The sequence below is a fragment of the Quercus suber genome, unplaced genomic scaffold (genome assembly GCF_002906115.3).
Source record: "Quercus suber isolate HL8 unplaced genomic scaffold, Cork oak 2.0 scaffold_665, whole genome shotgun sequence".
Lineage (NCBI taxonomy): Eukaryota > Viridiplantae > Streptophyta > Magnoliopsida > Fagales > Fagaceae > Quercus > Quercus suber.
The window spans coordinates 363293-382248 of record NW_027070106.1 but is presented as its reverse complement, the minus strand read 5'-3'; the positions used below and the strand labels follow the sequence as shown (position 1 = coordinate 382248).

The window sequence follows — 18956 nt, the reverse complement described above, 5'->3', positions numbered from 1 at the left end:
ATTTGCATGTTGAATTTAATGCGTGTGTAAGTGATAAACCCTAATTCAATTTATTAAGCATTGCATTTGGATTGAAAAATAAATTCTAGTGAATGTGTGCAGATAATGATATCCTAGATCAAAAGATTTGAGAGAATTATGAAACAAACATATTTTTCATATTTTTGTGTGAATTTAAGATCAAAGCAAGTGTTATGCATGAGCATGTGATGAACAACCAAGAACATGTGAAGAACGCATATGACCATTTAAGAACATTCAAACATATTCAAGGGAATTTAAATAATGATTATCATGCTTTAATCTTAAATTCTCATAATGGCAACATAAAAAACAAATTACGGAAAAAGATTATACCTTCATGCAAGATTCACATGGTGGAAAAGGAGACACTTAGTGGAGGTCCTAAGGGTGAAGTAGAGAAAAAGAGCTAAGAGAGGAAGAGTGAATATCTTGAATCTCAGGAAGACTAAAATATGATAAGACTCTACTTCACTAGAACTCAAAAGATGAGAAAAGAGGGGTTTTTTTGTGTGCTGGAATGGAGGAGATGAGGTTTTATATAGTAGTGGTAGAGAAAATATAAATGGAAGGTCATTTAATGATGATTCACAAATGATCAAAAAGAATCATGAACCTAAACCTTATTTTAGACGTTAGGAAAATTTAGTGCATTAAATGTAGATATTGGTGTGACGCAGGACAACCAAAACAAAATTGAAATAACAATAAAATAAATGGATATGACCTAGGAGTCAGCACCTAGACCTTACTTGGAGATAGCACCAAGCGAAAAAACCACTAGGAGTCAGCACCAAACCAAAAGAGACAAACAACCATTTTTTTCATTCATCAAAATATCAACTATCTCTTAAAGAGTACAATAGGTTGCTTATAAAGAATTATTAAACCCTAGTTCTAATTGGCCAAGAAACTCTAATTGCCTTATTACAAAAATAATCTTACTTCTAAATTAAAATACTAAAAGCCTAATAAACTAATAGGACCTAAAACATAAAAATACAATTGACTAGCAAATATAAATAATATTAGACAATAATTTTCTTGTGTCTCCCACATCATTCTCCTCTGGTTAGAAAAAACTTGACCTTGAGTTCTAAAGCGTTGAAGTATTAGGATGCTGACAAGTAACACTTGCCTTAAGTCTAAAATCACCTTATGAGGCATAGAAAAAAGAAAAATCTTGAATTCCACCATGACAAACTCTTCTGGAATAACAAAATCAATGTGTGGAATCAACATAATCTTATCTTGAACCATTGGAAGCACTATGTTCTCCACTTTCGCAAACTGTTTGACTTCATGCACCATGGAAGGCTGATCAAAAGCAAATTCATTAGCTTCCAATATCACATCATGTGCACCCTCAAACATAATACTCTCTTTAGACATCATCTCTTCACCTTACTGCTCTTCAATAAATTCATTTCCTTTTACGCATGTTAACGCAACACTTGTCAAGGCACATGTGTCAACATTAAGCTTTGGTGTTGCTGGAGGATTCTCCACGACCAAGATATCATCATCAATGTTGTCTTCTATTGGGGCAGCAATAAGTTCATTGTGATCAAGTATCCTTGGTTTTCCAATTGAATCGGATTAAGTTTTCTTTTACTTCATCTAAGCAATCCTGTCTTGAACATTTTTCATTAGCTTTACAGATAATTCCTTTAATTCCTTGGTAGATAATTCCTTGATAGATTGTTCAAAAATGCATTGAGGACATGAAATGGGATGAGGATGAGGATTCATTGTATTTGCTTTAACTTGAAAAGTACCACATTGAGATTGGGGTAGATACTTAGCTCGATAGTACGGTGATAAACACTCATCATAAAACTTTTATTTCATATCTTCCCACACACTAATGGCAAGTTCATACCTCATGTAGCAAAAATATTCAAGATTCTCCCAAAACCTTTGTGCTTTACCTCTTAACTTTAACTTGACATACCTAACCTTTTTGTTATTTGCAAAATTTGCTTACTCAAAGAATTGCTCCATCCCATTCATCCAGATAACAAAATCTCGTGGATAAGTTTCACAACCATCAAAATAAGGTGCTTCTGATATTACCATGCTTCTCTAAAATAGTGCTTCAACAAATAGCTAGCAATTGGAACAAGAACCTGGGTGGCTGTGATGTTCTTTGGACAAATATTTGCTAGGACTGGGCTGGTTGACAGGTTTTGATTTCGTGGGTTGGGTCTTGTATTTTTTATTTTTTTTTTAAAAAGAAAACTGGTGTTGTGAAGTATGGGCTTTGGGCTTGTTAGCGAATGGGTTGGGCAAGGTTTTGTTTATGTTACTGGTGGTGGTGGCGATATGGCTTATGTGAGAGTGTACGATGAGTTTGTTGTTTTGGCTGGGTCAGGTAGTTTAATGGGTTTCAATTTGAGTTCTTTATTTCAGATGGGCCAGGTCAAGTTGTTCTTAGTGGGAAAACACTGTGGGGTTGCAAATAAAAACTGATCGAGAAGAGTTTAAACAGAAAATAAGGTGCTGGGTTTTTTTTTTAAATTAAATAAAAAGCTAGATTTTGTTACCTTTGAGATGGAATCGCTAGTTTATGGAAGGATTGCGAAAGCATGGTGCTGGGCAATTGAGGGTCATGGTGGTGCGATATCAAGAAGAGAATGGTGGTGGGGCTCACTATGGTGCAATTTGACAGACGAGGAATGGCACTGTTAGCTTTCCAATGGGTGGTGGCGTGCAAGGAAATTTCTTGAAAGACCTTAACCAGATCTGGCCATGGGGTTTGTTGGGAAAGCATTTGGTGGCAAAAAAAAATGTGGTGAATGGAGTTTTTTTTTTTTTTTTTTTGATATTTTTTTATTTCTGGATTGACAGCGACGATGCTTCAAACAGATCGGTGTTTGCGATACCAAAACTGACACAAGACAATCAGGACAAAATTGAAACAACAATAAAATAAATTGATATGATCTAGAAGTCAACACCTAAGCCTTGCTTGGAGTCAACACCAAGCGAGAAAACCACTAGGGGTCTGCACCAGACCAAAAGAGACCAAACAACCATTTTTTTCATTCATCAAAATATCAACTATCTCTCAAGATTGCTTATAAAGGATTGCTAAACCCTAGTTCTAATTAACTAAGAAACTCTAATTGCCTTATTACAAAAATAACCTTCCTTCTAAATTAAAATATTAAAAGTCCAATAAACTAATAGGACCTAAAACATAAAAATACAATTGGCTTGAAAACATAAATAATACTAAACAATAATCTTCTTGCGTCTCCCGCATCACAATTGTTCAACCATGTAGAAAACATCAATTTACACCCATCTGCTAGAATGTAAATTTACCAAGTCATGACTCAAAAGGAATTGTATGGCACATGAAATTTAGCAAGTCATATACCAGATTCATACTGGCACAGGAAATTCTAAAAATGGTTGAGAATCTTACAGATTCAACAAGAGCCAACGACTCATGGAAGCCTGACAATATCCAAGCTTTACATTATTCAAGACAACAAATACCAAAACTTTAGCAGGCATCAAGATCTCGGCATGGAGGCGGCTTGGGATCACTCAACAAAGTAGTATTCCCTCCTTCTGGTCCGCACTTTGTACGTTTTGGATTTTGTGTACCAGGCTGAAATATAAGAAAGGAAATTATAGTATGTAGTAACAACGCTAAGCCAACGAGAACTCAAAATTATGAGGAATGGAAAAAGAACCCAAGTATTCATGCCCAGAGCCTTACCGGTAGCTTCTCCCCTCTTCTTAACAATTCAACTATCTCAACAACTCGCTTGGGAGTAACATCTTCCTGAAATTAACATAAAATACTCAAATAAATTCTAAATGTCCTCAACCATTTGATCATGATGTCATAATGATTTAGAAAATTCAAAGGATGAATTTTATATATATACATATATATAAGTAGAAAATTCATAGGATGATCATGGACTCACATAGTAGTTGTAAGTATATCCTTCAGATCCATTAGAGTAATCAGCCACTGTAATCATGGGAGCATTCACACAACATCCCTGCAAAGAAGCAACGATTTATAGCACACCATACTTTGTGTGTGGTATATATATAATTTTATTCAAAGACTAAAAAAATATGACAAAAAACATTAACTCATCAAGTTACAATTGCAAATTCTGAAGAGCACACCATGCTTTGTATTTGAAGATAAGTCTTTTGAAATCATTTTTCTATTGAAGTCAACAGCAAAAATATATTTCATAAAAGCTAGGAACTCATGATTTAATTTACAACCATAGTTGGTGAATGGTGATAAATAATTTCTCTGTATACCATGATATTGAGGTCAAAGAGCAAATTGTTTAATGGGGAAATTGGGGTAAGAACCATTATCCACTTATAATTCACCTGTTATTGAGCTTTTTTAACCATTAAAAATTGGACCTGAAGATAGCAACTCATCACAAATTGTCACTAAAAATCCGTTATAAAAAAACTTAAAACTTTTAGAAAAGTGCTATATCCACAACATTTTCACAACACTTTCATAACAAATCTTAAGTGTTTGGCTATTACTAATGCGCAAAAAAGTAATTTCAATAGTGGATTCAAATTAGAACCAATATAAACTTATCACATAGGATTTGTTATGAAAGTGTTGTGAAAATGTAGTGTACACAGCATTTATCAAAATTTTATGGCATCACCAATTTCCTTCCAATAAATGTCCTATTAATTCTAGAATTAAGTAAACATAACTAGGGTAAAAGCATGCTGGCCTGCTCAAAAGCTGTGAGCTAGGATCAGTAAAAAGTTGAAAAAAAGACTCACCATGCATTCCATTTCTCCAACAGAGAACAGACCATCTTCAGTTACTTCTGCACACAACAAATATTACAAGCTTATTCTTCAAATGCATTTTAATTTCAAGAACATTCAAGAGATTTTGTCAAATGTGGGGTGAGAAATTAAAGCAGATATTTTGCATAAAACTTACCATTGCGCTTCACTCCTAGGTGTTTCAGCAAAGCATCTTCAATTTCTCGAGAACCACGTATCATACAGGGTGTAGTGCCACAAACCAACAGGTGGTACTTGCCCACCTGCAAAACCAGTTAAGAAGTCCATGCAGGTAAACTGCAACTTCCATAAATGTACTTGGTACCAGCAGATGTATTTAGATCTTAATAAAGAAATATTTCTCACCTTTGTTCGATTGAACATAGAATAAAATGTTGCAACCTCGTATACACGGATAGGAGCAACTTCTATAACCTTAGCTACCTGATGCATTCAAATACAATATCATTACATCAATATTTACATATCCTCCAACATTCCCAAAGGATTAAAAGATCCTATTCAGTCACATTAAAGGTGTTTGAATACCGCTTATTTTGCTAAAAATTGAAAACACTATAGCAAAATAATTTTTAAATGTGTGAATAATACCGTGAGACCCATTTTTAATGAAAGTTTTGTTGAAAAAAGAAGTTTGTGGGTCCTGTGAACAGTACATGGGACCCACTGAAAAAGCACCACAGCCACAGAACATGCTTCTCAAAAAAAAAAAAAAAAAAAAAAAGGGCAAATGCAGACGTTATAATCTAAATCCAAACGGGTACTAAGTATGTGTTTGGCATACTGAAAAAGCACCACAGCCACAGAACATGCTTCTCAAAAAAAAAAAAAAAAAAAAAAAGGGCAAATGCAGACGTTATAATCTAAATCCAAACGGGTACTAAGTATGTGTTTGGCAAAAATTAAAAAGTCAGCTTATTTACTATTCAGTTTATTTTTTATACTATTTATGGGCTCCACTGCACTTTTTAATACTATTCATGGTCCCACTGTACTATTTCAGCTAACTTTACCTTTATCTCCAGTATTTTCAGTAAAAAAATTTTAGTTTCAAACAAATAAGCAAATTCCAAACAAACCCTAAGTTTATTGGAGAAGATGATGGAAAAATATATTAAAAGCAATAGAAAAACATAGCAATTTTCTGTGCAAAAACAAAAGAAAATTTCATTTGAAGAACTTTTGGACATGAGATAATGCAAAAATGAGGGACTTCTAAAACAGGAATGAACTATTTTACTTTCAAAAGAAATACAAAGAAAACTGACTTTAGCAACAGTTTGCCAACAGTTTGTTAAAGGGTGTAGACAACCACCAAACCAAATTTATTTGACCTTGTATTCATAACAAATGCCTTTTTTTTTTTAATATATATTCATAACATATGTACATAGTATAATAGTATGATTACATAAAACAGCCTAAAGAATACAAAAATTGAGAATTACAACCAGAACAGAGGGAAAATCAATGGAATCTACAATAGAATGAATAAATACAAGACTATTCAAACAACAACCCATGAAAACCAAATTCTTATGAACCAACTGAGCTTCCTCATCTTCAAAAGTATGATGATTCCTCTCTCCACCATGTCCACAACAAGCATAATGGGATTAAATTCCAAAAAAAAAAAAAAAATTTCCTTCCAAACAAATTCCTCCACCCAAATAGAAGATCAACAACAATCCTCGTCATTAACCCATTGAATCCCAACCACTAAGAAGACAAGGGCCCATAATGCATATGCAATGTCACAATACAAGGACAAATGATCCATAGTCTCATCACTACTCCTACACATCTCAATGTCACATTATATGAACATACATCAAACCTACAATTTCCATTCAAACTCTACCTCATATAATAAGGGGCCTCTCTTCTTGGGATGCTTGTGTACAGAAAAGCATACAACAAAACTACTGATTACAATCCCAAGCATTAAAATCTCTAATGGACTTGGCATTCCATGAGCACATACTCCATTTTCCAAGACATGTGAGCATTGTGTGCCAACAAAGAGCACACATATGGCTCATAGAATTTCTTATATTCTAAGGATCACACATTTTGCAGTCTTGATATTCTATAGCGCAGCTTACTGCATGGGTATTATTATTATTATTATTATTATTTTCTTTTGATAGATAAGAAAAATTATATTAAAAAAACTACAGTGTGCATGAAAAGCACAAAGTAGTAGATAAGTACACAAAGGGGAAGAAAAAACTGGAAACAGAAAACTAATTACAGAAAATAAGAGCTAATGAACAACGGGATGGAGTCACAAGAAGTGAGTCCCCAAGCCCAAGAATAATCAAACCAATAACCACTAAAAGAAGCAAGCAACCGATCATCAAAACTATCCACATCCTCAAACGTGTGGCGATTACGTTCTCTCCAAATGCACCACAATAAACACAAAGGTACTAAATTCCAAATGTCTGACGAGTGTTTCCCCAACCAATACCTCCATCCAAACATAAGATCGAACACCGTTCTTGGTAAGACCCATGAAACCCCAAAAGATCAAAGGATGAAACACCATAACTGTTGAGCCTTCTCACAATGGATCAACAAATGGTCCACAGTCTCCCCACAATATCGACACATACAACACCAATCAACAAAATCAAACCCCTTATTCTTCATATAATCCCCAATGAGTAACTTATTCCAAGCCGTAGTCCAAACAAAAAATGAAACTCGTCTAGGAGCCTTCACTCCCCAAATACCTTTCCAAGGAAAAGTGATAGAGGAAGAGCCTCGTAGAACATTATAATACGAGCAAATGTCAAAATTCCATTGTTCTTCAAAGTCCACCTCAATCGATCATCATTCTTCATTTAAAAGGACAATACTAGCCAGAAAAAGCAAAAAATCATACATAGAATTCACCTCCCAATTAAGCACTTTGATCCACACAATCTAGTTACTTGTGAACCAAAAATTCCAAATCCTAGTAAATTGCAACTTAAATCTTAACTCATATCAAACCTACATATTATTTAGAGATCCAGTATAAACATGTGATTATACATACGCATGCATGCATACATACATATGTACATATATAAGCATTAAAGGCATCAAGCATATCAACAATAATTATCTATCTAGACGTATATGTTTAAATATATGGGGAGAGAGAGATTCGCACGCGTGCGCGCATGGGGGGGAGAAAAGGAAGGAACTTTTTATTTAGTACAAAACCTTTTGCAATTTTCATCTAATCAAAAATGCTTTTTTTGATAGGTAAGTAGTTCAATTTTAATATTTTATTAATCAGAGAAAAATAAAAACTTTGAATTCACGATGATGAACACAAAGGAACAAACAAAAAATCACATGGCAGATCTTAGAGAACCAGTGATGCTAAGAAAGCCCACTAGTCCATTTTGTCTAGCCTATAGCTATTATAAAACTCATCTTTCATTTCTCTATGATATGTTTTATGTATTATATTTTGTTAATTATTATGCCTTTACTATATTAAAAGGTTATGTGACTAGCATGTGACTTTTAATTAAGTTGGATGCTTAGGATTTATGTGTGTGTGTGTGTGTGTATTTTATTTTATTTTTAATTTGGTGAACGTGAAATACATTTTTTTTTATCAATAAAGCTTCTATTACTCGTCCAAAAAAAAAAATGATTAATTTTTTTATGTAAGATAAAGAGTTATGATTTCATGATTTCAGGGTTACTAAAGACTATTATAAATAACCTCCTTTAAGTCATTGTTGGCAGCTTTTCTTACCTACTTTATGAAATTCAAATATTTCTTTTACTTTTTTTTTTTTGGATAGGTAAAAGGACTTTATTAATAGAAGAAGAGAAGCATACAAACTATTCCTATGGTACAAAGGACGTGTACGAATGGAAACAAACCATTAAGCAAAAGAACACAAATATAAAAATCCCAAAAAGAGGGAATAAAAAGACCGCTCATTGCAGTCATCCAATCAAATTGATACTTGATTGTTCCAAATTCAATCCTATATCTTTTTCTTTACTTTAATCTTGTTTTGTTTCTGGGATTTCTTCTTAAACTCTTCTTTTTTGCTGGCAAAGATGTTGAGTGTCTGACTGGCAAAGTTTTCATCGAAGATGCCACCATTTCTCCCAAAAATAAAAAAACATATATATATATATATATAGATATCATTTTGAAGAAATTGTTTGCCTGATGGAAATAATTTGTTTGGAGCTACAACCACAGTGTCAGTTTTGAAAAGTACAATTCCTCATATTTTTCTGTAACATGATGCCAAAATCCTATTCATAGTCTCCTTTTCAGGTTATATGCCATAATTAATTATCAACAAAGCATGAATGAAGCCTTCATATCACATTCAGGTACTTCATATTAGAAAACACAACAATTCTTTTCACAGAAATTAGAACAAAATTCAACTCAGTACATTAATCTGATCAGGCACGCAGATTAAGAATTCAGATATAAACAGGATCAACTGACACTGGGTGTAACACTAAAAGTTGTACATCTTTACACTGTTGGTTTTCATCTTATCTAAGGAAGGAAAACATCTTGTACTACCATCACTTTCTCACTCTCTTCTCTCTCTCTCTCTCTCTCTCTCTCTCTCTACCTAATCAAGCTTTCTCTTGGCTTTCACACCCATTTGAAGCTTTAGGTCAATGGTTGAAAGACTCACCTTTTTGTTTAATCTTTCACTTCTTAACTTTTTCAACTTTTTCTCTTCTCAAAAAAAAAAAAAAAAAAAATCTTTTTCAACTTTTTCACAAATAAAAATAATGTGTTTCAACAATGCACTGGAGAACCCATTGCAGAGGACCATCTTTGCTTTTTTATTAAGAGGACTCTATATGTGATGCTGAAAAGCTGGGATTCTATTACAAAGGGAATATCTTTGCGATCTTCTTCAACATTTTTAAGGAAAAATATTCATTTTGCAAACGCCCGGCCCCACTCATCAACACCATCCACTACTACCTCCAACCAACATCTAACAGTTAGAAGTGCGGTGCAAAAAAAACACAATTTAGTTAAGTAATTTTATGGTTTGGTGGTGACAGAGAATGGACAGAAACAGAAGGCACCAGATTGGTATCTACACTTATGAAAAAATAATAAATAAATGAGAGAGAGAGAGAGACCTATAATGTGTGCAAGACAGCTCTTGAAATTAACAATAGTAACAACAACAATGATGATATAATAACAAAAGAGGATGAAGGGAAGTAGTTGGGATATGTTAGTATGTCAATTGCTCAATATGCATTGAAGGTTCCACCAACAGAGGTGAAAATATAGCACTTTGACTTGAATTAGTTTCCAGGCTTACAGAAGAGAGTGCAAGAGAGCACAATTTTTTGGTTTTCTTATTTTCTCCATCAAACTACAAATGAATAGTGGAAAGTGGTTGAACACAAGCCATCTTTCCACCTTTAGATATCAATGAAATCAATAGTCTGAGAACCTTTTTTTTTATAAGTAATAAAATTGTATAAATCATAAAAACGAGTCACCCAAGTATACAGGAAATATATTAGGGTAAACAATCAGATACAAAAGTTACGTAAATCTAATAAATCAACAATAGAAAATAAAGAAAGGTTCCTCATAGACAACCAATCCAATAAGGTTCTAAAAAAGAATAACTTGAGACTAGGCATAGAAATTTCAGTGTCTTCAAAACTCCTGGTACTCCTTTTCCTCCAAATGCACCGCATCAAGCAATGGGGAGTAATCACCCAAATATGAATATTCTGATGACTGACAACTATGTTAGTTGTATGAATATTATGCCTAATTTTCTAGCTACACAGATCTAGTACCTTAGTATTGACTTGGTAAAAAAGAATAAACAAAAGCCTACTAGTGTTATAGTAAAGGGTGTGCTAGATATATTGAATGAATGTCAAGTAGGGTATCACATTCACCTATATAGTGTAATGTTACACACAAGCATTCACACTGTGGTATATACTTCAAAGACATGTAGTAATATGATATTATGTCAAAATATTAAAAGAGGAGATGTTTTAGATTTTAGCGGGCACTGCCTCCCTTCAGAAGAGTTCCAAGAATTGAGCTTTGACTTAGCTTGCATAGGCCCAGAAACTAGCCTATGGGCAGGGCTAACAGTAAAATTAAAATAGTAGGTAAGTTACTGAAAAATACATGAATGAATGCTATGATGATTAAGATGGACATTCTCTGAAGTAAGTAAGATTAAGATGGATCAGTCATGTAATCACACTAAATTTGATTTACATGTGATGAAAATTTCATTATCAAATGCAGGCTTGCATGCAAATTAAGAATTTTATTTAGTATAGGTTAATATATCACATCAAATAATAGATTTTATTCTTGAAATCATATCATTAAATTTCTAAACAAATGCAGATCTGGCTCAGATCTAAACATATTTGCATGTATAAACAAATACAAATCAAGATCTTTTTAAATGAGGCATGCCAACATACTGCATTCATAGCTGAAACAGGGAGCCACCCTCCATGCTGCTGCTGTGCAAGATCTAGCAGAGGAATCACTGCAGATTGCTTATAATTTGATGGATAGTGGGATAATATTTCCTTGACCTGGAAATGCATAAGTTAAAATTGTTAAAGCAAGGTTTAAAAAATTATTTTAAAAAAACCTTAGATATACAAAACAACATCATCAATGGCTATGGTTAGATAGGTTTAGGTTTTGAAAAGCTATAGCATCCCCATATCAAATCCAAGATATTTAAAAGGTCTTCATAACATCAGATATAAACTGGAGCATTTCAATCCTTTGTTTTTTTATCAATTTTTTTTTTTTTTTAGGTAATAAGAATAATATTACTCAAGATGAATAAATGAAGAAAGCAAATACAAGGTGTTCATGATGGTGAACACAAGAAAAAGCAACAAACAACAGCAAAGAAAAAAACTTAAGGGGGCAATTCTATGAGATCTGAGGACCAAATGCTTGCTATCTTTTCTGGTTCTCTGTTTGATTGGGATAGGGCTTGGAGACTCACATCTAGTGACTCTCTTCCTCTATTCCTTAGCTCTCTTTCTTTGTAATTAAAGTTTTTTATGTTTTTGCTTTTCCTTCTTTTTTGTACTTTTGTTATGCTCATGCTAATTGCATCTAGCAGTTTTTTAATATATTTTTTCTTACCTATCAAAAAAAAAAAAAAAAAAAAAAAATTTATTCTATGAGAAGAAAGAAACTCAATGATAGAAAAACAATTCAAAGAACCCCAGCCCCTAGACCAATAAAAAAGAGTTTTCGGGCATAGAACTTGTAACTGAACCAGCGATTTCTCAGTAGCCTTAAAAGAGTGCCGATTTATTTCCATCCAAAAAATCCACATCAAATAGCTAGGAACCATATTCCATATTTCCGAATTAAATTTCCCCAACCAGTAGCTCCAACAAAACACCAAAATTTCCATAGAACCTAGCATGACCCATTGGATCCTGAAGACCTAAAGCTATGCACCCACAACGAGTGAGCTACAGGACAATGGAAGAGGAGACGATCCACAGATTCCTCGTTACAACAGCACATACAACACCGATTCGCCAAAGAGAGACCCCTAAGCATAAGATTATCCAAGGTAAGGATCTGCCCATGAACTGCTATCCATAAAAAAACACCACCCTTTTAGGGACCTTAACTTTCAAAATACTCTTCCAAGGAAAACTGGAGATAGAAGCACCCCAAATCTGATTGTAATAGGACCGAATATCAAACTCACCATTCCCATTAAGGCACCAATGGGAACTATCACACTCAACACCCCTAGGAAACCGAGATTGAATGAAACCAAGGAAAGAAAAGGCAACTTCTAATTCCCTCCCAAATTCCAAATTCTATCATTTCCACCCTCCTGATAGTATAGAACATCATAAATGCAAGCTTCCTTGTCATTTGAACACGCATACAACTGAGGATAGAGCATTTTAAGTGAGTTATCCCTAACCCACCTATCATGCCAAAAAAGAATACAAGAGCCATCACCCACCACTAGGGCCACATATTTGGAGAAGCTCTCCCATCCATCATTAAAACAACGCCATAGACCACACACATGGGCCCTTCTACAAACTTTAGTATTCCATTCCCCTTTACCAATTATTATGTACTGTGTCAACATAGACGAGGAATAAGAATGCCAACAGACTAAAATTGTTTACCATTAAACCCCAACTGCCAAGCATAGAGACTAGTTCACAAATCTTGAAACAGAAGAAATTAATTAAAAGAAATTTCTTTTAGGAAAGGGGGTAAGGAAAATTACTCTAGATCAAGGTAGTCAAACGCAAAAGGCGACCATAAGGCACCAAGGCTTTGTATCACCCAAGGCGTGAGGCAATAAAAAGTTCTAGACTTATTATATAAGTCACAGCAACTTCATTTCAAAAGAAAAAAAAAATGACAAGTTGCAACTAACATTAAGACTTAAGAGTCATTAACCAATAATAACAATAATACTAATGTGTTCCTATGTAAATGTGCCTACCTAAATATTGAAGAAGAAAAAAAATAAGATGCAAAAGGCTAAAAAGATTGGCACGTTTCTTGATGGGTGGGTGGAATCAAGCTGTAAAAGACAATTGCTTGAATTTACTGACCATCATTTATTACTCTCACGTGGGATAAGTGGACAAAACTAGAAAACTAAGTCTAAAAGACAAAAAAATCTTGTGAACAAACTAAGAAAAAAAACAAAGAAGAAGAAAGAAGAAAAGGAAGACAAAGAAGGAGAGTAGGGCGACATAAGGACAAGAAGAAGAAGATGATGTAGAGAGTGTGATTGGCAATGAGACAGCGACCGCCAACCGGCAACATAGTGGTGAGTAGGGGTGGCAAAGTAAGCCCAAACTCATTTGCCCACCCAAACCCACCCATTTTAATTGAACCCAAACCCACCCAATTATTAGTTGGATTAAATGGGCATCAACCCAATTAAACCTAGTGATTATTGGGTTTTAACTAAAAACCCATTGAACCCCATTTAACCCAAAAACAGTATACCCAAATTCAACCCATCCCTTCTCATTAAAAAAATTAAAAAAAAATTAAAAAAAAAACCCAGCAACATTTCAATATTTCACAAGGGTTTTCATTTTCAGATTCAAAAGCAAAACTCTTCTTTTCCCAAACAGTTTTCTGGGAAACCAAACACATCTTTACCACAAAGAAAAATCGAAAAAAAAAAAAAATTATAACTGATAACGTACATAGAATCGAGACAAGCCACAGGCCCACAACCATGGCTTCACGGAAAATCGTTTCTCTCATATATAAACATCGGAAAAATAAAAACAGAAATAAAAGTGACGCACTTGATTCAAAAGCGAAACATTCTTGGAAAATCAAAGACTTTCTATGAAATTATTTTCTGTAGAAACAAACAAATTTTGTGGAGAGAAAGAACTAAGAATTTCCGTAAAAACCTTTCCAGCAACCGCTCGCAGCTCCGCTGCGAGATCTGAGCCTAAGAATTTCCGTAAAACCGCTCCGGTTCACTGAGTCATTGCATTACTACTCAACCATGTTTGACTCGCTAGAAGGATCAGTGAACAGTGAGGATAAGGTGATGTCCGAGGTGTACTTAGGGAAACAGATATGCAACGTGGTGGACTGTGAAAGTGTGGACCAAGTCGAGAGGCACGAAACGTTGACTCAGCAGAGAACTCGGATGGGATCGGCTGGTTTTGCACCAGTTCACCTCAGGTCGAACGCGTTCAAGCAAGCATGTTGTTGGCTTTGTTTGCAGGTGGAGAAGGGTACAAAGTAGAAGAAAATAATGGGTCTCTGATGCTAGGTTGGCATACTTGACCTCTCATAGCTACATTGGCATGGCAGCTCGCCCACAACAACAAAGCTGGGTCTGTTGTGACACAGTGAGTCAACTCAAAGAGAGCTAGTCAACCCGTTTACAACTTGTAGGCCCCACACACATGTTAGAGTACTTTGGTCATTTTCACTTTAGTGGTATTTTGGTAATTTTGAAAATTGGGTAATTGGGTGAGTTGGGATTTACCCATAATAATTGGGTTGGGTTGAATTTGGGTTAGATGCAATTAGTTAAATGGGTTTTAATGGGTAAATGGATTTTATATACCCAACCCAATTATGCCTCCCTCAAACCCACCCATTTGACACCCCTAGTGGTGAGCAGCAAGGACAACAGATCTATTGTGGGAGCTTGCCAGGTGTCAAATTTTTTTCCTTCCTCTTCCATGCCTGAGACATACCTAGACAGTATCCTAACTATGTCCTGGCCGTACCGGTAACCAAAAAAAATACCTTTTTTCGCATATCCAATACATTTGTAGTTGTATCCAACCCATACCCGTGTCAGACACAGGTGTTTTGGCAATTTCACCCCGTGCATCATTGCTTATAGCTGTATTGGAGTTTACAATTACTACTTATAGCTTATTAGAGTATTCATGGTCATTGTAAGTAAAGAACTTTAAAACATGAAATTAACTCAAAAGCAATACAGACTTCTATTGCTAGATCCCTCTCTACCAAAGAAGAAGGTTGGCTCCAAAGGAATACCCAAATCAGTTAGATTCAAAGAGAAGGCCTAGCGCAATCAGTCCTCCTTGTCACTTGGGCTAAGCTTTCAAGGGGGTTGGATAATGGGCATGAATGCACGATTTCAACTCTAAATAACCAATTCATAAAGACAATGCAGGAGTCTAGGGGAGAGACTAACAACTACAGATGCCCATTAGATGCACAGCACCTGATGGGCATCTTGCTACGTATCTCTTAGATTTCATCTGTTATTGTTCATTGTCATTTTAGATCTCTTGTATAACCTTGAGCTAGTATACTTCCTATGGAAGTGTTGATTCTTTTTGAATAAATATTATGACTTATTAAAAATAAAAATAAAAAATCTCTTAGAATAGAACTTCATGAGAAACGCTGTTGCTGATTAAGGATTGCTAATACCCACATCTTGGGTTTGGTTATTAATTAAAATTCCAAACTAATTAACATAATATATATATATATCAAAAACAAGCCAAATGAAAAATAAATAAAGAGGAAGAAGAAAGATTTGTGTTCAATGATATCTCCCAACAAATTAATTTTTCACCTCTGCTTAATTAAACTATGAGCTATAGAATTCAAGCAAAAGCAGGTTACAGGTGAAACACCAAATTCATGTTTTTATCGAGTGACAAGTCACAAGCACTAGCTGGGTTGGACCCATGACTTCACCCTTCAGTCTATTCTTACAATGGGAGGAGGTGCCATTTGAGTTAGAATTCATTTGAAGAAACACCAGATTAGCATCTTAATATAATAAACCTTATAACACGTGCAGATGCATAAACTGAAAGTAATTATATTTTTGGGAATTTTGACTCTTCATAATGTAATTCTTTGCAATGGGGGAATCTGCACTTTTTCGTAGAAACTCTACCAAAACTTGAGTTTAAGCAAACAGTAAGGGATTTTAAAACATAAATTAAGTTCAATTAGACTTTCAAAGTTGACTAGGCTTGTGCACAGGTTCTAGTATGGCTAGAAAGAAATGCATCAAGTTTGAATAGGTATTTTGATCTTACCCTATCTCTTGGGTCAGTTTGAGCTTATTCCAAATTTAAACGAATCATGGAAATACCCAACACTTAGCGCTTAGCTTGTCAGGTTTTGAATTCCAGGTGACAAAAGAGTAAAACATATCTAAAGCTTCAAAATATATATATATATATATATTAATAATCTGGCTATCTTCTTCTTCTTTTTTCTTCTTTTTTCTTTTTTTTTTTTTCTTTTTTCTTTTTTTTTTTACATTCCATTATAAATAATCAGCATCCCAACACCCCCAAGAATGACCACATAGTTACAAAGAGGTCCAAGACTAACATAATATGAACTAATCAATCTTTACATGAGCACACGCTAAACAAATACAAAGTTTGAATAAGTAGATGGAAGGGACCAATTGCGATCGATTTTTAAACATAGGTACTACAAATGCAAATTTGAAACATTAATGGCTTGTTTGGAAGTTTAGAGAGGGAGGAGAGTAGAGGGGAGGGGAGTAGTGGGAGGAGAGTAGAGAAAAATGATTCTCCTCTACCTTGTTTGGATGTTTTTAAAATTAGTAAGGGGGAAGGAAGTAATTAGCCATTCCCCTTGTATAATTTTGTTAATATAATAAGGGTAAATTAGGTAATTTACTTGGTCAATAGTTTATGTACTCTACTCTTCCTCCAAATCTCTCCAATTTGGGAGAATTAAAAATGGGAGGCTAGTTGAAACCCCTCCCCCTCCTTCCTTAAAAAACTTTCAAACAAGGTAATTAGATTACTCTTCCTCCCTCTACTCTACTCCCCTCCTTTTTTTAAACATCCAAACAGGCCATAAGGACGAAAATGCAAATGTAAACTTTAGGGACAACAGTGTATTTGGGAAATTGAAAAATGCTGGAAGGAAAAGAAGTTCATAATATGTGGGAGTGGGAATGGGAATGAAAAATGAAAAATTGAAGAAAAAGTAGACAAAATGTAGAAATGATCGTCGTCATACATTAAAAAGGGATCTGAGTTAAGAAATAGAAATACCTTGTGTTTGTTAACAGATGTGAACTCCCAGAGAAGGTCGGGATTGTTATCCGGCGAATCAAGGTGCTGCTCATGAATTCAATGAAATTTTTAGATTAGAAAAATAATGAAAGAAGAGATTGAGATTGAGATTGACTCACGTAGTTAAGGGCAGTGGAGAAGGATCTCAACGGTGACGATGTGTGACGACGGGTGAGAAGCTCACGGATCTCAAGGACACGCTTTGCGGCGGCGAAGCGACCCAGCATTTTCCTACTTCAGACTCAGACTGATTGATTTCCCCTTCAATTTTTCTTTTTCTTATTACACTTCACAGCAACCGTCACCTCCCAAGCTTTTCCCAACTGGGTCAATGAGATAGGAAGGCCCAACCCAAGCAAAATTGGTTAATTGCACTCCAAATTACACAGTGCTGGTTGGTAACGTTATTCGTATTTTTTAAAAAAAATATATGTAAGTAAAAAAGTGTATGAAAATATATGTAATATTATTTAAAAATTAAGAACTGTTGTTTAAGTATATGTACCAAACGAGTCATACTTTTTTTAAGTCCTAATCAATTTATAAACCTATTATAACATTTCTAGTAGCGTTAATCGCATTTTTTAGAAATATGTGTAGGTAAAAAAGTGTGTGAAAATACGTGTAATATTATTTAAAAATTAAAAACTGTTGTTTAAGTATATGTACCAAACAGGTCATACTCTTTTTAAGTCCTAATCAATTTATAAACCTATTACAATATTCTAATTGTTATTTTTAACAAAAATGAGGCTGTAATAGAGGTGCTATTGCTAATATTTTTAACACTTGAGTTACTAAGAACAACCATCTATGGCAGTACACGATAGCTCAAAATTAAATAATAAAAAAACAATATTTTATTCAATCTTTCTCCTATTTTAATTAAATAATATTCCCCCTATCTTTAATGTTTTATTCTCTGCTTCACAATCTCACTATGTTCAATTCTCTTCTTCCTTTCCTTTTTTTTTTTTTTTTTTTTCTTTCTTCCTCATTTCTTCTTCCAGCTCCTCACTAACACCCTCTCCCCCTGCCCAGTTGTCGTCGACCTAAGCCCCAAGCTTGAAATATCTTTCCACCAAACCTAAGACCTCTCTCTTCTCACATCTTCCACAAATTTCCTACCCATATCGCTCTCCCTCCTCTCTGTTCTCATCTCAGAACTGCTCTCTCCTCACTATTCTTCAAGCTCAAAGCTCGAAGCTCTCTCCATCTCTCCGCCTTAACCTTCCTTCTCGTAGCTCTCTCTCTCTCTCTCTCTCTCTCTCTCTCTCTCTCTCTCTCTCTCTCTCTCTCTCTCTCTCGATATGGTTGTGGTGGTGGTGGTGGTAGTTTTTTATTTTGGTTGTGGTTTGGTGGCCATGTGGTGGTAGTGTTTGATTTTGTCTGTGGGTTTGGAGGTTGTGGTGGTGGTGGTGGTGGTGGTTGTTGTTTGATTTTGTTTGTGGGTTTGATTTGAATTTTTTTTCAAAATAACACTCATTTTT

General features: G+C 34.7%; 1 protein-coding gene across 2 annotated transcripts; it reads right to left on the bottom strand.

Moving 5' to 3' along the window:
• Positions 1–3235: 3235 nt before the first annotated feature.
• LOC111993317 (NADH dehydrogenase [ubiquinone] flavoprotein 2, mitochondrial) lies at positions 3236–17800 on the bottom strand. Of its 2 annotated transcripts, XR_010625953.1 has the most exons (10): positions 17586–17800; positions 17446–17511; positions 11332–11448; positions 5197–5274; positions 4988–5093; positions 4822–4868; positions 3969–4046; positions 3755–3820; positions 3455–3643; positions 3236–3331 (listed from the first exon to the last, which is right to left on the bottom strand). XR_010625953.1 is itself a non-coding variant. In XM_024025163.2 (9 exons), the coding sequence occupies exons 1-9, from the start codon at positions 17691–17693 to the stop codon at positions 3536–3538; spliced, it is 774 nt and encodes a 257-aa protein (XP_023880931.1). In that variant the 5' UTR covers positions 17694–17800; the 3' UTR covers positions 3236–3535. The 2 variants fall into 2 exon arrangements, 1 of the variants encoding a protein (XP_023880931.1); XM_024025163.2 differs by having other exon boundaries at positions 3236–3643.
• Positions 17801–18956: the final 1156 nt, after the last annotated feature.